The sequence below is a fragment of the Falco naumanni genome, chromosome 2 (assembly GCF_017639655.2).
Source record: "Falco naumanni isolate bFalNau1 chromosome 2, bFalNau1.pat, whole genome shotgun sequence".
NCBI classification, from domain to species: Eukaryota; Metazoa; Chordata; class Aves; order Falconiformes; family Falconidae; genus Falco; species Falco naumanni.
This window is the reverse complement of record NC_054055.1, coordinates 115,122,754-115,138,372: the sequence shown is the minus strand read 5'-3', so window position 1 is coordinate 115,138,372 and position 15,619 is coordinate 115,122,754. Positions and strand designations below refer to the sequence as shown.

Sequence of the window (15,619 nt, the reverse complement as noted above, 5' to 3'; positions counted from 1 at the left end):
CAGGTTAAAGATCAATGTTGCCACCACTGTCCATTGTGTTTTCATGACCCCCAGGCAACTGTTCTAGCCAAAGCCTTTATAGTAGAGTAACACGCAATTCATCTACTAGTCATATAACAAGAACAAAAATACTTATTAACTTTCTAATGTGTATCCAAAACCAGGATGACTTTTACCCATTACTGATAAAGGACAGAAAGCTGCACTGACAGGAGGACAGAAAGTCAGGTCTGCCAGAATTTGAGATGCCTGCTTTACAGAAACCACTCTTCAGTCAGTTCAATTTGCATGGTACCTATACACCCATATGCAGGCAGGATTAAGGTATGTTACTCTTTACCATGTGGAAAGCTCCCAAGCTGCATCACTCCAACTCTGCTCAAGAGCCATTCTGCCTTTGTTTGGTTTTATTTCCCCTTGAGAATTTTGTTGTGCAAGCAGGAAGAATTTTGTTCCGATTTTGACCCATAGTTTGTGCCTTACCAGTACTATTCCTTGCACTAAAAAATTGTGTTACGGTTTTAAGTCACTGTCTTTCCCTCATCTTTACTCTTCCATTAAAGAGAAGCATTACTTTATTGTGCTTATTAAATGGAATTTATTTTTTAAGAAATCAGGAGTTTCAAATTGCAGAACAGAGCTCCAAAAGGAAAGAATTTTCTATCACCCTCCAACAGCTGTTAGCGATCTCCCTCAATACATGCAGAATAACAGTATCAAAGGGGCTACACCAGGTTAGCATACTCATTCTCATTATATAGATGTTGCAGTTTTCACTACAAACCACACCACAGGCTGTTGCTTATTCCAGTAACACAGTTACTACCCTAGTTAACAGCCCCCTGCCTACAGCATATAACTAGGTCTTCTACAGCTTATGTATATTTTAAGTTACAGGTGATGAAGCAGACATGCCACGGAACCCTAACTCTGTATTTCTCCATTTCTACTCAGACACTTTACCTGTCTTAAAGCAATACAATACTTCAAGCATAGCAACAAATCCTTTTAAGGTTTGTGTATTTACACTGATACTGAATAAGTATTTTAATAATAATGAATTCTCTTTATAAGAACTGAAACACAAAACTTTTGTTGCAACAATGACCTCTGAAAATAATTCAAAGATTACAGTTCCGTATGTTTTGAAATGTCAATGCAGCAATGACTGCCAGTTAAGAAACTTTAAACTCAAACAACTATTCCAATGCAGAGAAGACTTTACCACTACTAAATAGACACATTTATTCCATTACAACATACCCAACGCTTCACAGCTAAATCTCAATCTTAGAGGTTTATTGTCCCTTATCTGGTGAAATTTAGCACATAGAACAGCGTCAAAGAAAGGAAATAGAAAATAATTTAAGAAAATTCAGTGATATAGGCAAACTGTTAGGTAACAGGCATCAAAATGGTTCAGTGAACCTGCAATACTGGAAGAAGGGCTCCAACTGGCCTTGCAGCAACTGTAACACGTTTCCAACTAAACCAGCAATTGGCCTTTTCTGACAAACTGGTCAGCATGATTGAGTTTGTTCATAAACATGCTGCCCTCTTATTTTGATTGGGTTTTGGGTCTGGGTTTTTTCTTCTTGTTAGCCAAAAGAATGAACTACCTCATTTTGAGTTTCAGTTCCTACAAGGAATGAAATAAATATCTTCTCACAGTTAGTTGCTATGGAAATAGTATTTCACAACTGGACATCTTGTTGGAACAAAATGTAGAAACAACTCAGATAAGCTCTTACTTCTGAGAATCAGTTGCTTAAAGACACATGGACAAGGCTCAGAAAACAACAAGGCTCAGAAAACAGCTTTTTGGGGACTAGTGCAAGGCTTGTTCCATTTTATGGAGGTCTATCTAACTTCATAGTGATACATCAGTCTCCCAGTTTTTACATGCCCTCAAATAATTATTACTGCCATCTCCCCAATGTGACTAAACTTGTAAAATTAGATCTGAAGATTAATATATCACTTTGAGTTTGATAGTCCTCTCAAAAAAAACCCCAAAAAACCAACCCAAAACACCTACACTCCTCTGCACTCTGTAAGTTTGAGGGACATATATTTTTTTAAACAGAAAACTGATGCAAAGGGAAAAAAAATTATGTTGTAACTGTTCCTGATTTATATAGCCTGTGCCTCTAAAAGAACATTAATAGATGGGTAAGTTTGCCACATTTCTTCCAAGACATTTCACAGAAAAGTCTGGCTTTTTGCTTTGAATGACCACTCAAATTCTTCATGGCTAGAACTGACATTATAGCAAACCTTTGGAGATGATTATACCTTTAATTACCCTAGTGCAACCCTTCATACTTTCAATGCTCACCCCCATCATTTTGGGGGAGAGACTATTATACACTGAAATTTTATCTTCCACATGCAGAAAAGGAGAAGGAGGTTATTAAAGGAGAAATAAAGCACTTGTTTAAAGTCGCACTGGCCACTAAAAAATTCTTCTAATCCAATGATCTTGACTAAGCGATCCTGAATTTGGACTCCATGCATTAAGAAACAGAACTAGCATAGCATGCATTTATAAAGAGAGGACACAACCATCAGGTCCCTTCAAAGTAAGTCTTACAGTAAATAAACAAAGATTTTTGTCTTCTTTAAATCCAATCGATAGCTTTAGCATTCTAACAAGAACTTGAACTGTCAAGGGTTGCACATAAGATGAAAAACTGCAGTCTGGAGAAACTGCCAGTTATCTTGGGGAAACAAGGAAAATTAGAATGTACAGATGTCCTGGATGTAGAAAAGGTTGTCAAATATTGAAAGACTCTGATAGATCAGATGCACTTTTCAGCAATCAAGTAATTCCTCTTCCTCATGCGGTACTCATTCCATAAAGGGAAGTCTTCACACCACGTGGAGAATCACCTATTAAACACAGCCGGCAAATCAAATCAGCCTTTAAAGTGTGCAGAAATTAATGGAATTGTTCTTCATATGCTGTGCAGCTGAACCTATTCAACAGCTCTAATACAAAAGGTCAGAGAGAGAGGTTGTGTCTTCTACAAACACCAAGACCGTAAGATCTCATGATTTAACTGGAACCGTTTTGAAGTTTAATTCAGCGCACATTTCATATGCAAGAAAATAAGCTGCCAACTCAGAATTCTTAAAGTTCTCTCTTGCAAACTTGATTCTGTTCTTCTGAAGATTAGTCATGAACTGCCCAGATGAAGAGAGCTCACATGCCTTCTATCAAACAAATTCCATCTCCAAAAAGACAACTTTAAATGAGCAGTCTTTATAAACCAAGTTATAACAGAATACTTGCAATAAGTACCAGTTGAGTCTGCAAATGTGATTTAAGAGCAAGGAGAGTATTTTAAAGACAGCCCTGGCTCAAAGCACTGAGGCATATGAGAATGGACTTCACATAACAAAAAAAAATGAGGGGATATAAACTAGAGAGCAACATTTGTAAGAAAGAACAGATTTTGAGAGACCTTTTAGACCATAAGATTGTGTCCAGTAAACATAAAGAGCTGCCCTTTTCTTAAGTCTTCAGAAATTCGGTGAAATCCATACGCAGTAATAAGTGCAGCTGATGCAGAGCTGTTTAAGCTTTATGCCACTGACATGCAACATCTAAGTCTAGAAATTTGAAAAAGCAGCAGTTGGATTAAGTTTCAACATGTCTTTACCCTTACAAATGTGAAAGCTTCAAACTCACAGTTAGAAGAAAAACTCTTGATCCTGACTTGGAGAAGCAAAATGTCTGTCGCATCCAGAACCCTCAGCCTCCACCTCCTGTATAAAGAAATAAACATTCACAATAATATGTGTCTTCTAAAACGCAGTACACAACTATCCATGAAACTACAAATTATGGTCAAAAATCACAAGAAATTACCCAGCTAGTGATTATTTTTCTTTCATCAGTCTGCCCAATGTATGTTACAAAAGACAGTATCCAAGAGAAAAGAACTAAGCTGAAATTGGCAAGTTTGAACACTTAAGGAACTAGAAATAACACAGGGTATCAGTTTAAAAAATCTGACCTGCAAACATCCAGCATCCAGCATCACCATCTTGGTATTTCCACTTTCACCATAATCACAGTCTTGAAGGGGCATGTGAGCTGCTGTCAGTGAGACTCCATACATACTAGCTAAAGATTTACTGATGCAGTAACTTCACCAAGAAAAAAAGAAAACAAGAAAAGTTTGGCTAAGAAGGCTGTGATGTTTATGTATGGAAGCACAGCATTTTTAGTTCTTCAACTGGCAAACAAAAGCAACAACAGACTCAAATGCACAGAGCAGATGACAGAGGGCAGGACATTATTGCAGCAGCTAAATAGTTACCCTGCATCCTTCCAAGACCACCAGACTTATTCTACAGCTACACATGAAGTGAAAACAACTGCTTCCCCACACTATCAAATGCAGTCACACCTAGAAGTGTGAAAAGCAACATTTCTTCTTGCAAGGCATAGCAGTCCATAACAAGATTTTTTGAATGAAAGACCATTCATTATTATCTCTCTCAAAGTGCTACTACTACTTAGTGAGATCTTAAACAGTACTTCCTTCTTTCCCAGCCACTTACTTTCCCTTTTCCCACACCAAAAAAGATGACAGAAACTTATGTATGTACATTCTATGTAAGGCAGTATAAAAAAATTTCCAAAGTAGAGATATACTGGGAATTTCTCACCAAATACAGGTATACTAAGTCTTTGAACAAAACCAGTGAATTCTAATGTAATTAACTTCTCTCAACTCTCCAATAGTAAGTGGAGGTAGTGAAAGGATGACTACAGAGTGATGGCCATTACTATCTGAAAATTACTGACTGAAACTGACCTTTATGAATATGGAAACTGACCTTTACCAGTGAGGAATTAGAAACAACTGAACACAGGTTTGGCTGTGGGAGTACGGCAGTATGAGAGCTACTGAAGATTGCTTGGTCCTACTTCTGAAACCACAAGTGCCAATGACTGCACCGTGTTGTGCCAGAAACAGAAGGTCAGCAAAATATCTGATGTTTAAATATTATATAATAAATTAAAAAAAATATTTCAAATATTTCAAGTGACTAAGACCCTGAAAAATTCTCTAAAGAAGGAAAGAAAATTCTGAAAGGTCCCTAACTGGCATATAAATAGAAGCTTTTAAAGATACCAGACCAGAGAAGAACAGAACTCGGGAAGAAACATCTCGAGAAACACAGAACGGCAACTTTGGTCCAGCTCTCTGACTGGCCAACATGACAGTGTAAGATGAGAACTGGCTTTTCCTCCCCTGTGCCTAAGGATGCTTAGCACAGTTACTTCCTTAAGGACTAAGAAAAGTGAACATTGCTCAAAACGTAAGCACTTAAAGAATGATTGTTTGTATTTGCTTTTGTATTTTTATTGTTGTCAAAAAGAGTAAGCAAACTGGTAAATTCATTAGCTTCTAATAGTTGAATCACTAGGTCACTGGAAACGAAACCTTGGTCACAGGTTTCTCCCATGAGAAGACAAGTTACCCAAGGTAGCTATACAATACCACAGAAATTACACTACATCTAAGTGCTAAGACTTACAGCATAGTGCTAAGCCACATAAACAGCAATGAAAAGTACAATTACAACAAATCTTGGGGGGGTGGGCATGGGGAGGGAATAAATAAAACTCAAGATCTAGAGCTACAGTGCTCCAGGCAGTCAGAAATGCGCATCTATAACAAAAAAAGTCATCATACTGGAGATAACTCCTTAGCAATACTCACGCAATTTTCTTACAGGATGCCAAAGCACACCAGAGTATATCATTCTCTTCATGCCACTTGCATCTACATGAAATGAAGCTCAGTCTTATTTCAGAAGCTTTTACATTGTTAATCAACATTAATAGTTGGTCTGGTCAGAAGGAACAGGAACAAATATTAAAGATGTTCTCTTTTTGTCTCAGTGACCATACAGTATCTTTAAAATTGCAGAGGATCAGTATTCAATAACTAAGTTCTAAGTGGTTTATGCAGAGTTAAAAGGCATGCTTAACAGGCAACCTGCTCCATGCTGAAGTAGGGAAGGGAGAAAAGAAAATCCTAAGAGAAAAAAAGAAATTAAAGGTAACAATTTGAAGTTTCCCATTCATGCAAAACAGTTGCTCTCAGTACAAGCATCCCCACTTTCCAAATGTGTGTTTCAAGTACATTTTCCCATTCTTGTTGAGGTCTCCCTCTAGTGTGAGGATACTCATGGAAACCGAGTACACCTGACTATAAAAAGATAAAGTGACACCAATTATGCCAATGGATCTTAAATTCCACACATACTATAAACAGACTTCCAAGAATAATCTTTTTTTTTTTAATCTACTAAAATTTAAGATCAAATTATTGGTTCTTACTTAAAACAGTAGCAGAGGAAAAGCTAAAGTGTATTTTTAAGTTAATGGCAAAGCTTTACTGTTCACAACACAAATGGGCTTCCAGATGTATAATAAAGAACATTCGTTCCGGAAGAAAAAAGACAGGATCTAGCTTAATGCTTACACTTGAGGACTTGATTTACACCACTGGGAAACATCCTTGTCACTCATCACAATAGCAGCATAAGGCATTTGATGTACAGCAACAGCCAGGTCCCATCCAAATTACATTCCTACAAGTCTGAATCTTCTCACTTCTATGATTTCCAGTTAAATACCATAAATATATTTAATTCCCATTTTTACCCTCTCTTTTAAATTAGGCCTTAGACTCAGTGTTAAAAAGCCATCTACCTTTACACTTCTTTTGGGAAAGTATTTTTCATTTCCAGTTGTATTTATGACGTGACAAGAAGCATTTCTGATTAGAAGGCTTGTAAAACATCCTAGCCTAGCAACATGCAAGCTCTATGTAGGGCACGAAGACTCATCAGGCTAACACACGTTTCCACAAAGAAGAATCCAACATACCTGGTATTACTGGAGAAATTCCACAGAAAGACGTCCAGTTCTCCATACACCCAATTCTTGGATGGCATCTTTTGGTATTTCTTCTGGTACAGTTTTGTTAGCAAGTCTTCTACAGTAAGAAGCTCCAGACGGCTCTCAATGCCTATAGCTCAGAGAAAATCCAGGTCAGGAGAACAGAAGTCAGTGAATATTCTGCTCAACTCACTTCTCAGTCAGTCCCTGTTCACTGCCCAGCCTCTTACCAGAGCATCAAAGCTCTCATAAATCTTATCAATTTATTCCACAAGTGGTTTAATAAAACCTGGCTTCTTAGCCAAGGGGGTCATCCTATCTTCCCATAATTTTCCCCACTTCAGTAATTAGGTATCCTAGTTGTGGACCATCTCTCCTCAGAAGCTGTTTGTTTTCCCATGTGTTATAATATGCTCGCTTTCACAGTGATCTCACTGCCTCTAGTGCTCCTTTAACTGACTGAGCAAGAAACAGTGTATGTTATACTACAGATGGGCTCATTAGCCAGTCAGCTAATCATCCTGCTGTTTTACTGTCACTGATGGGAAGGAAAAGAAGAGGGAGAAGCACACAAAGTAGTTCTAGCTACCAGTACCAGCTTTTATGAAACCTTTGAGACCCAAAGATTTTCAGACAAATACGGCTGTCCATGCTTACATAACCCTTATTTCCTGTGGGGCAGGAGGAGGCCAAAAATGATCCATTTCTCACCTGTGAGGCTAGCCATCCGATTGAGACACCAGTTAATTCTGAATCTGTCATTAGACTAGGGGAAAGAAAGTTTCTGTCACATTGAAGTACAGTATATAATTCTCACATGTGCACAACTCCTGACTACATCTGAAAAAGTCACCTCCAACAGAAAACTCAAGTGTTTGTGGGACTGAGCATACACCCTTCATGAAAGTTATCTTGACGAGGAACGAAATGCCACAGAGGCTTTCCAACCAAACCCCAGGAGAAATTCTGGACTAATGTTTGAGGATGGGTTAACCCATACTGCAGGTACCTCCATTAAGCACTCCTGAGGGTTTTGTTTGTTTGTTTTACACATACTTCTTCAGAGCCCTGTATTTATGGATGGAGCTCAAGATCTCGACACTTCCCACCTTTTTAGTAATTAACATTAGGCTTGAGTGGAATCAAAATGCAATATACTTGTCACGAAGCTTAAAAGCCTCTGCATCCTAAAGTTTTGTTTTCCTCACTGGCAAGTGAAATTTGATCAAAATTTAAGATGGACAGTATTCTTATGGGGAAAGAGTCGTAAAAGCATCCCTTAAAAAAGCAGGATTGTGTGACTTATTTAGCACAATCAGTCTAAAACAATCTTAAAAGCCCTTAACCTAAGTCAAAACCATGTCAGAGACAAAGTTAAATGTTCATCAGCAGACTAGAGCCAGAAATGCAGGATGAAAATAAGAAAGCAGAAAAATAGGTCTTTGCTTTACAAAAAGGTTAGCTTTTAGGGGCCATTTCTTCCTGCACAGAGCTGGGGAACTTTGGAAGTGTCTTTTCCTACTCATTTGCACACTAATTAGGTTTTAAAGTAAAGTATCACCTTAGATATCCAACAGAAGTGAAATCAGACGTTTTGATTTAGAGCATCTTTGACCTTGACCATACCCTGCAGTAAAAGTGAGGCCAAACACCTCTGGCTGGCTGGGCAAACTCAAGAAGTTCCCGTAAGACAACTGCGTAACAAGTACGTGAAAGATGAAATCCAGATACAGGGATCTTATGAGTGGCATCACCTAATGAAGGGAGGGAGGCAGAAAAAAAAAAAGTCATGATAAGTCCTGTTTCCTTAAACGACAGAATTCCCTCCTCTTTGTATTTTTTTATATATACACACACACACACTTCCTCTTCTCTACAGGGACCATCTGTGATTAAGCTATCAAAACCTTGCTTCCCTCAGCAGAAGACTGGTGGGTTCAGGCTGTGAGCAAACACATGCACTTACCCCTTTTAAAAGACCATTATCTAAGTATTTCACATAGAAAAACATGGGCCAAGTTTGTTCCCTCTGTACACAAGGGGAGGAAGTGCCCTAATAGAAACAAACTGAAATCTATAAACACTACTGAAGAGTCACAAGGGAAACAAGGCAGGCCAAGCCAGACACAACAACCGTATAAATAATTTAACTTTGTTGTTACATGTAAAGCTACAAAACACTTTTAAATACAAACTAGTATCTTTCAGTTACCCTATTATGAACTAGCACTTCATGCTTAAGACATACACAAGGACTGTCAAGGGAAGGACACTCTGCCCAGATGGGCTTGAAAGCATTTAAAGCTATACAAAGATGTCCTGTTTAAGAACATACTGCAGTTATTATTGAATTAAAGAAGGAAAACAGAATACAAATAACTCTGCCATTGACAAAACCATTTTGGGTGAAGTGCTCTGCCATTTGTGGGTAAAAGAAACATAAAAGGTGATTGTGACAAGCTGTCTGTTAGTCCTTGAAACTTGGCAAGTTCACAGAAGGAACTGCAGACTTACAAAACATTTGGACAGAGATCAGATAAGCTGAACCTAAAACTGTACAACCTGCATACCATTATTTTTCTCCATTGATACTCACTAGCAGCCTGGCAGTGGTACCGAAAACCACGTGGTGGTACTTCTGCAGAAGAGCAGGGGAGACAGAAGAAAAAGAACAATCATCCAACATCCACAATGACAGATTTTTAAGTCTACACCATAGTTTCACGCAGAGATAGGAACAGCTTTATTTTCCTTTGTGGCCTTGTACAAGTGCCACAACCATTTCTTAAAAAGTTATTTTCAGTTATATGTATTTTAAAAAAAAAAGTATATTGTATAGATGTGTTTAGGTCCAATCAAGACGAACATTTATTGGCACAAAATATAAAGCACAAACATCTGAAGGTCCTCCCAGATTTATTCCCCCTCTTTGAAGCTTCATGCAGTTCTGATGCTCGAGCCCATCTCTTCAGAAACAATCAGCACTGCTCCAATATTTAAAGAAGTCAAGCCACATACAGTCAAAGAAATAAACCTGTCTTAATACCAGAAATCTAATCTGGGCAGCAGTAAGTAGACACTAGAAAGCCTCCCTCTCACCCCAAAAAAAGATGAACTACTACTTGTCTCCCTTCCTTGGAACTCACCTGGATCTATGAAGTGGTGGAAATCAGCCATTATACCATCCTGTAGGGAGTACCTGACACACCCGATCTCACAAGGAAGGAAGCGCTGTTCACAGTGGGATGGCAGCTTGCCATGGCTGTAAATGTTCACGAAGTAGAAGATGTCTGTGACCACAGCTGAAAGCAAAACAAAAAACCAAACCACAAAACTAACATTTCCAGAAAAGCCACCAGACGTTACAGCAAGTCCCCCTGGCCTCACCTCACCCAGTGAAAGCTTTGGTGCACTTTATCATACGAGTGATTAAAGTAGGGTAATGACCAAGTAAAACATAAGCTCTTTCTCTGCACCAGAGATGACAAGGTAACTAATGCTTATGCAACAGTTCAGTCGTATCTATAGTTCTGGTATGCCTTCCACAGCTGCTACTGTGTGTAGAGATCAGGGCAAAACACACCCAAAATAAAAACAATTGTAAAAAAATTAATCCCCAAACCCACAAGAATGTTAAAGAGGCCTGGAATTCAACAGGAACTACTTAGCCTTTAGGAAAATAAGGTTAGAAAAGAGAAGAAAAAATCAGTAATGGCAAAACAGCCTCACAAGCTCAGTTCAGTAATTTACACAAGTTAAATGAGCTGGCAATAATCTTCTAGGGTAAGAGGAGACGAGAAGTCTGCTAATTAAAAGGATTGCTTCTCCTCCGCTAAATGAGCTCCCCAAGAAGGCAGCAAGAATACCCAAGGCAAGTGTTAAGAAATAAATTTATCGTTTACCAATTTAAAACATATCCAACTATGAAAAATATTTCACAATACACTTTAATCCTTTCCTTCACGAATGTCAAAGTGTTCTCACTGAAGTTTAAGGTAGCTATTTTATCCTTATCCTCAAGTTTTGCCCCTCATCAAAAAATCCTGCTTGTTCTAGTAAATAATAGAGATGTATAACTGTTTTTACACAGAAACCATGCTGTATGCCAGACTTCATGGCATTTAACATCAGCCGCCCTAAGCTTGAATGCTGATGCTCTCTTATGTGGGTCTTAAGCTCTACCAGCTGCAGGGTCATAGGAAAGATACCTTTCCTCCTACCAGAGTTTCAGCTGCTCTGCTTATGAAAAACTGGATATAGCTACAGGGAACCATACAGGACTTAGTTACCGAGAAATACTAAGGAGCAGCATCGTAAAATGCATCTCAGTTATCCTTTATCATTATCCCTCTCATTCAGTTTAAAGATCAATTGTGTCAGCTCAAGCCACCGTGATCAACCTCATCATATTTGCATCACAGTGACAGGGCAGCATGACCTCTGGCAGGCAGGACACTAACAGGTATTACACTTCTCATAGAGCAACTCTTTCTTGTCCCTCCATAACCACAACAACATGAAAATAGTTCAAGACTTGCTGGGTAAAAGGCTTGAGCTGAGACTTAACACAGCAAATAGAGCTATATATGAACTGACTGCTTGACTATCTTGTAAGCACTACCATTTATCATTTTTCAGGTTAATATTCACTGGGGAGCACATGAGAGATGTGTTCATTATTCAATTCTAATTAAAACATTCATTTGAAGAGGGGGTACAACTAAGAAAGGTTTAGTTTTCAAGAGCTCTTTCAATAAAGTAGTAAGCTAGGATGTTACAAAAGCACTGACAAAGAATGTATCCCCTCCTTTATTCCCCCAGAAGCCAGATCATCATTTTATTTAAAAACTCTACCACACAAATTCTTAACTTCAGTGTCTAACAACTCTTCACCCTTTAAAATTGGTACAAGTATTCTTTCATGCTGAACTTGGATTAGGCCTTGTAAGTCATAAACATAGGAGCTAACGAATTACCTTATACTTAAACCTTGAAATATTTCTTGAAAGAATTGAAAAGAACTATTAGTGGCTATACTCCCATCAAGCTAAAAAACAGAGGACAGAATTATTTTGGAGGGGGGCGGGAAAGTTGCGATGACTTCCCTCTATACTACAAAAGACCTTTTTACAGCGGTTGACCATTAGTTCCAAACAGTTGACAAAGCTATTAGCAAAACGTAAACTGCCTTTGTATAGCTACCATCGAGAGTATCTATAAAAGGCAAGCTTTAATCTACCAGGATCAAGTGCTTTAAGATTACTATACCCTGATCATTCTCCCAAGACATAGAGGAGGCATCTGGAAAAGAAGTAACACTGGGCATCTCTGTGGTCACACAAGAAGGAACCGGATGAGCCAGATTACACATCTGGAAAAAGAGGAGAAAGTTTAAAAAAAAAAATCAAGACAGTCTACTAACCCCCAGTGAAGTCCTTCACTCCTCGCCCACTAACAGTTATGGTTAGGTGGAACAAGTCTGCAGTGCATACACAAGTGCCTGTGTACCTGCAGACTAGGAAGGTGAGATTTCTCTTCTAACAGAGACACACATATCTTAGAACCTTGATCAACTCACTACAACTGGAAAGAACTGCAGCTAAATTTACAAAATGTAATTTAAGAAAAAAAAAATTTTGTTAGGTTCAACCACTTGTCACAGGTGAGGAACTTTTCAAATTGGAGTTTCAAAATTTTTTCCATAAACTTTTTCATAAAGTTTGGCACACATTAGTTGCCTTTGACTATGAGCTGAATTCACAAAAAGCTGATAAAGCCTCAAGGAAGTCATCAGATTGCTCTGGCACAGAACAAGTAAGAGGGGTGCGTATGCCATTAAGCATTGCAAATCCATGCATGAACAATTAGCTTTTAAGAGGACAGGAAAAGAAATCTGGCAGGCTTGCAGAATTCAATCATTCAAGATCCAAACTGGGAATAACAATCCACATCTAGGCACACTAATTCCAGGTGACTACTACAGCCAAAGTTCATTGATTATCAGTTTGAACTATTTAAAATGAAATGAGGAATTAGTCCCATCCAAGTAAGCTTAGGTCACCTCCAAAATATGACCAAGACCTTTCACTACACAAAATAACTGTGGTTGTCTGTGTACAGGGCTATGATTAATAAACTGAGATCACATATAATCTCATACATACACACTTCCTTATTTCCACTGACAGGCAATGAGGATGATGCTTTTTATTTTGGTAAAGCAATTATTCCTTTCCCTGATTACAGCTTTCTAAAATGCTACCACTTGTGGAAGGAAATACAGAAGCCTCCATTTATGACTTAATTGCCATTTCATGTAGCTCTCCATTACACATGAAAATGGAGTTTCATTAATTACATACCCCTAGCCTGCTAAATAACACAACGACGACCACATTTTACACAGGCAGGCTCCCAGAATCGGAAAAAATTGCCTAACATCTCCCTACTAGTCTAGATTAACTAAATTAACTAATCTAGATTTACTAGTTACTCCAAACTATGATCATCCTGTCATTCGCTCTAGCATCATGTGTTTTGAAGTCCTAAATATTTACTCCCACCAGTAATCTGTAGATCACAGTCAATATCTAGTAATACGGGATAAAGAAGTAAATGCAGTATTATCCATTTACTCAATCAGGCTCTTTGCTTTGACACAACAGTTTTAACGCTGCCATCCAAGACTGAATAAAATAAGCTTTCTGACACTTCACATAATTCAAATTCCAAAGCAAACTATGCTTCAAGGAACTGCTGGGAGACAGAGAGACAGACAGAAGGGGAAAAAAAAAACAACAACCCAAAAGCAAAAAGGACACACATATACCTTTTCAAGACAGTAAACAGTAGAAGGGATCTGTTTAGCACTATTTCTGACCACACCACATTCAGCTTAACCTAACTGCTTACACTTCTGTGTTGTGGGATTTTGTCCTCTACCACAGCATTACTATTCTCTCCATAATCAAAGGAACCTAAAAATAATGGCAAGGTATAATTATTCTTTTTTTTGCCTAGGTTGCAACATTTCATTGACCTGGTTCCTCACACAGCCACTCAAATGTCAAGTCAGCTGTGTGTAAGATGTGTTTCCAGGCCATCAGACAAGAGCCATCTAAATTAAGAACATCCACGAAGCAAAAGCGACATGGACCTATGACCAGAAATACCAATTTACAGTATTAGAAATGAAATAACCATTGTTAAGGCAGTCACTGTAAAGTATTGTTAAACATAAACTTAAGTTGTTAGAAAACTGTATTTCACATGGTAAAAGTGCCTGCAGGAACAACCTGCGCTGCTTTAAAATGGTATAGAGTATTCTCACCCTCAGTTCAAACCAAAACAATTTTCTGCATAGCCTTTGTAACGGTATGGGCTACGACAGCAGCCGTTACCTCCAGAGGTTGGACACTATGGAGAACGCACTATCATAACTGACCAAACCCCAATATCCCTTACGCCCCCTCTTATGTAGCTACATAGAAGGGTGTTCCTTTACCAGCACTTACCTCTTCTACTGCCTTCTGAGAGCGTTTCCTTTCATTCCACTTACGAACCTTCTCTGTATACACCCCCTTTTCTTCCTTAGTCAATAACTTGAAGGAAAGCAAATTGTTAAAAAAAGGGGGGTTACTGCTTCCTTCTAGTCGTCCCACAAACCAACAACCTCTTAAAGAGTGCATTTCCAAAGGATGTTATCAATACTTGGCAAGAACTGCAACTGCTAACATACTCAAACACTTTCAGTACCTTTCCCCCTAACAAAGGCAGAAGCTTTGATTGAAAACACCTAGCGAACACATGCTCTTGAGCTTCTTCAGGCAAAGACAAACTAGCACCGCTCCACCACAAACAAGGTCTTCTGAAACTACTCTTGCCAACCAGGGATACCACTGCCCATTACACACAAGCCAGAGCTAACCCCCAGACTGGAGCTAACCCCCACAGCTGAGGGGAGGCCCATGTAACTTGCCCTTCTTATCTAGAGCCAGCTGTGACCACTCAGGGTACCCATCTGAACCACTCAACCCAGGCCTGCTGAGCCACCGGCTACCTTACCCTCTGAAAAAGGCCAAGCTGACATTTTTTCCCCCACACAACCTACACAGGGGCACCACATAGATCCACCAGGTGGGTGCTGGCTCCCCACCAGCGAGCAGCTGAGCCGCTACATAACCCACAGCCCCAGCACGCCACGGCTGGAGCAGGTGCAGGCCCGGGCCGCGGGCCTCCCCGCTGCCCTCCCCACCATTAAGCTGCGTTAACCCGAGGCTGTTCCACCCCCCCCGCAGGAGGCCGGAGGGGCTGCGGGAGCCGAGAGGGCCCTTCCCCTCACCGCCCACGCCTGGGAGCAGTAGGGGATGGCATCAACCACGCGGCTGACGGGCAGGCCGCGCCGCTGCAGCTGGGGCAGCAGGTCGCGGACGAAGAGGCAGTAGGGGCTGAGCGACCCTCTGCGGCCCGCCATGGCCGCGGCCTCCTCGCCAGGCCGACAGGGCGCGGGGGCTGCACTCAAGGGCGGGGCGGGGCGGGGCGGGGCGGGGCCGCGTTTTGGCGGGCCGGGGAGCACCGCCCTCGGCCCTAATGGCTGCCCGGCCTGAGGCGCTGGCGGCACCGCGGGTGGGCGGTTCGCGCCCCGCCGGCACCCCGGGTGTTACCACCTCTGGAGAGCGTGGCAGGGTTGGT

The 15,619-nt window shown here is 40.0% G+C and overlaps 1 protein-coding gene across 1 annotated transcript; it reads right to left on the bottom strand.

The window, feature by feature from the left end:
• Positions 1–223: 223 nt before the first annotated feature.
• On the bottom strand, positions 224–15,401 carry MAEL (maelstrom spermatogenic transposon silencer). The gene is given in 13 exon segments (XM_040582982.1): positions 224–2,892; positions 3,695–3,705; positions 3,707–3,771; positions 4,023–4,155; positions 5,742–5,804; positions 6,917–7,058; positions 7,640–7,694; positions 8,555–8,682; positions 9,525–9,566; positions 10,075–10,230; positions 12,197–12,299; positions 14,443–14,529; positions 15,270–15,401. Coding segments are annotated over 13 exon segments (1,233 nt in total). The 3' UTR covers positions 224–2,776.
• Between the last annotated feature and the right edge of the window lie 218 nt (positions 15,402–15,619).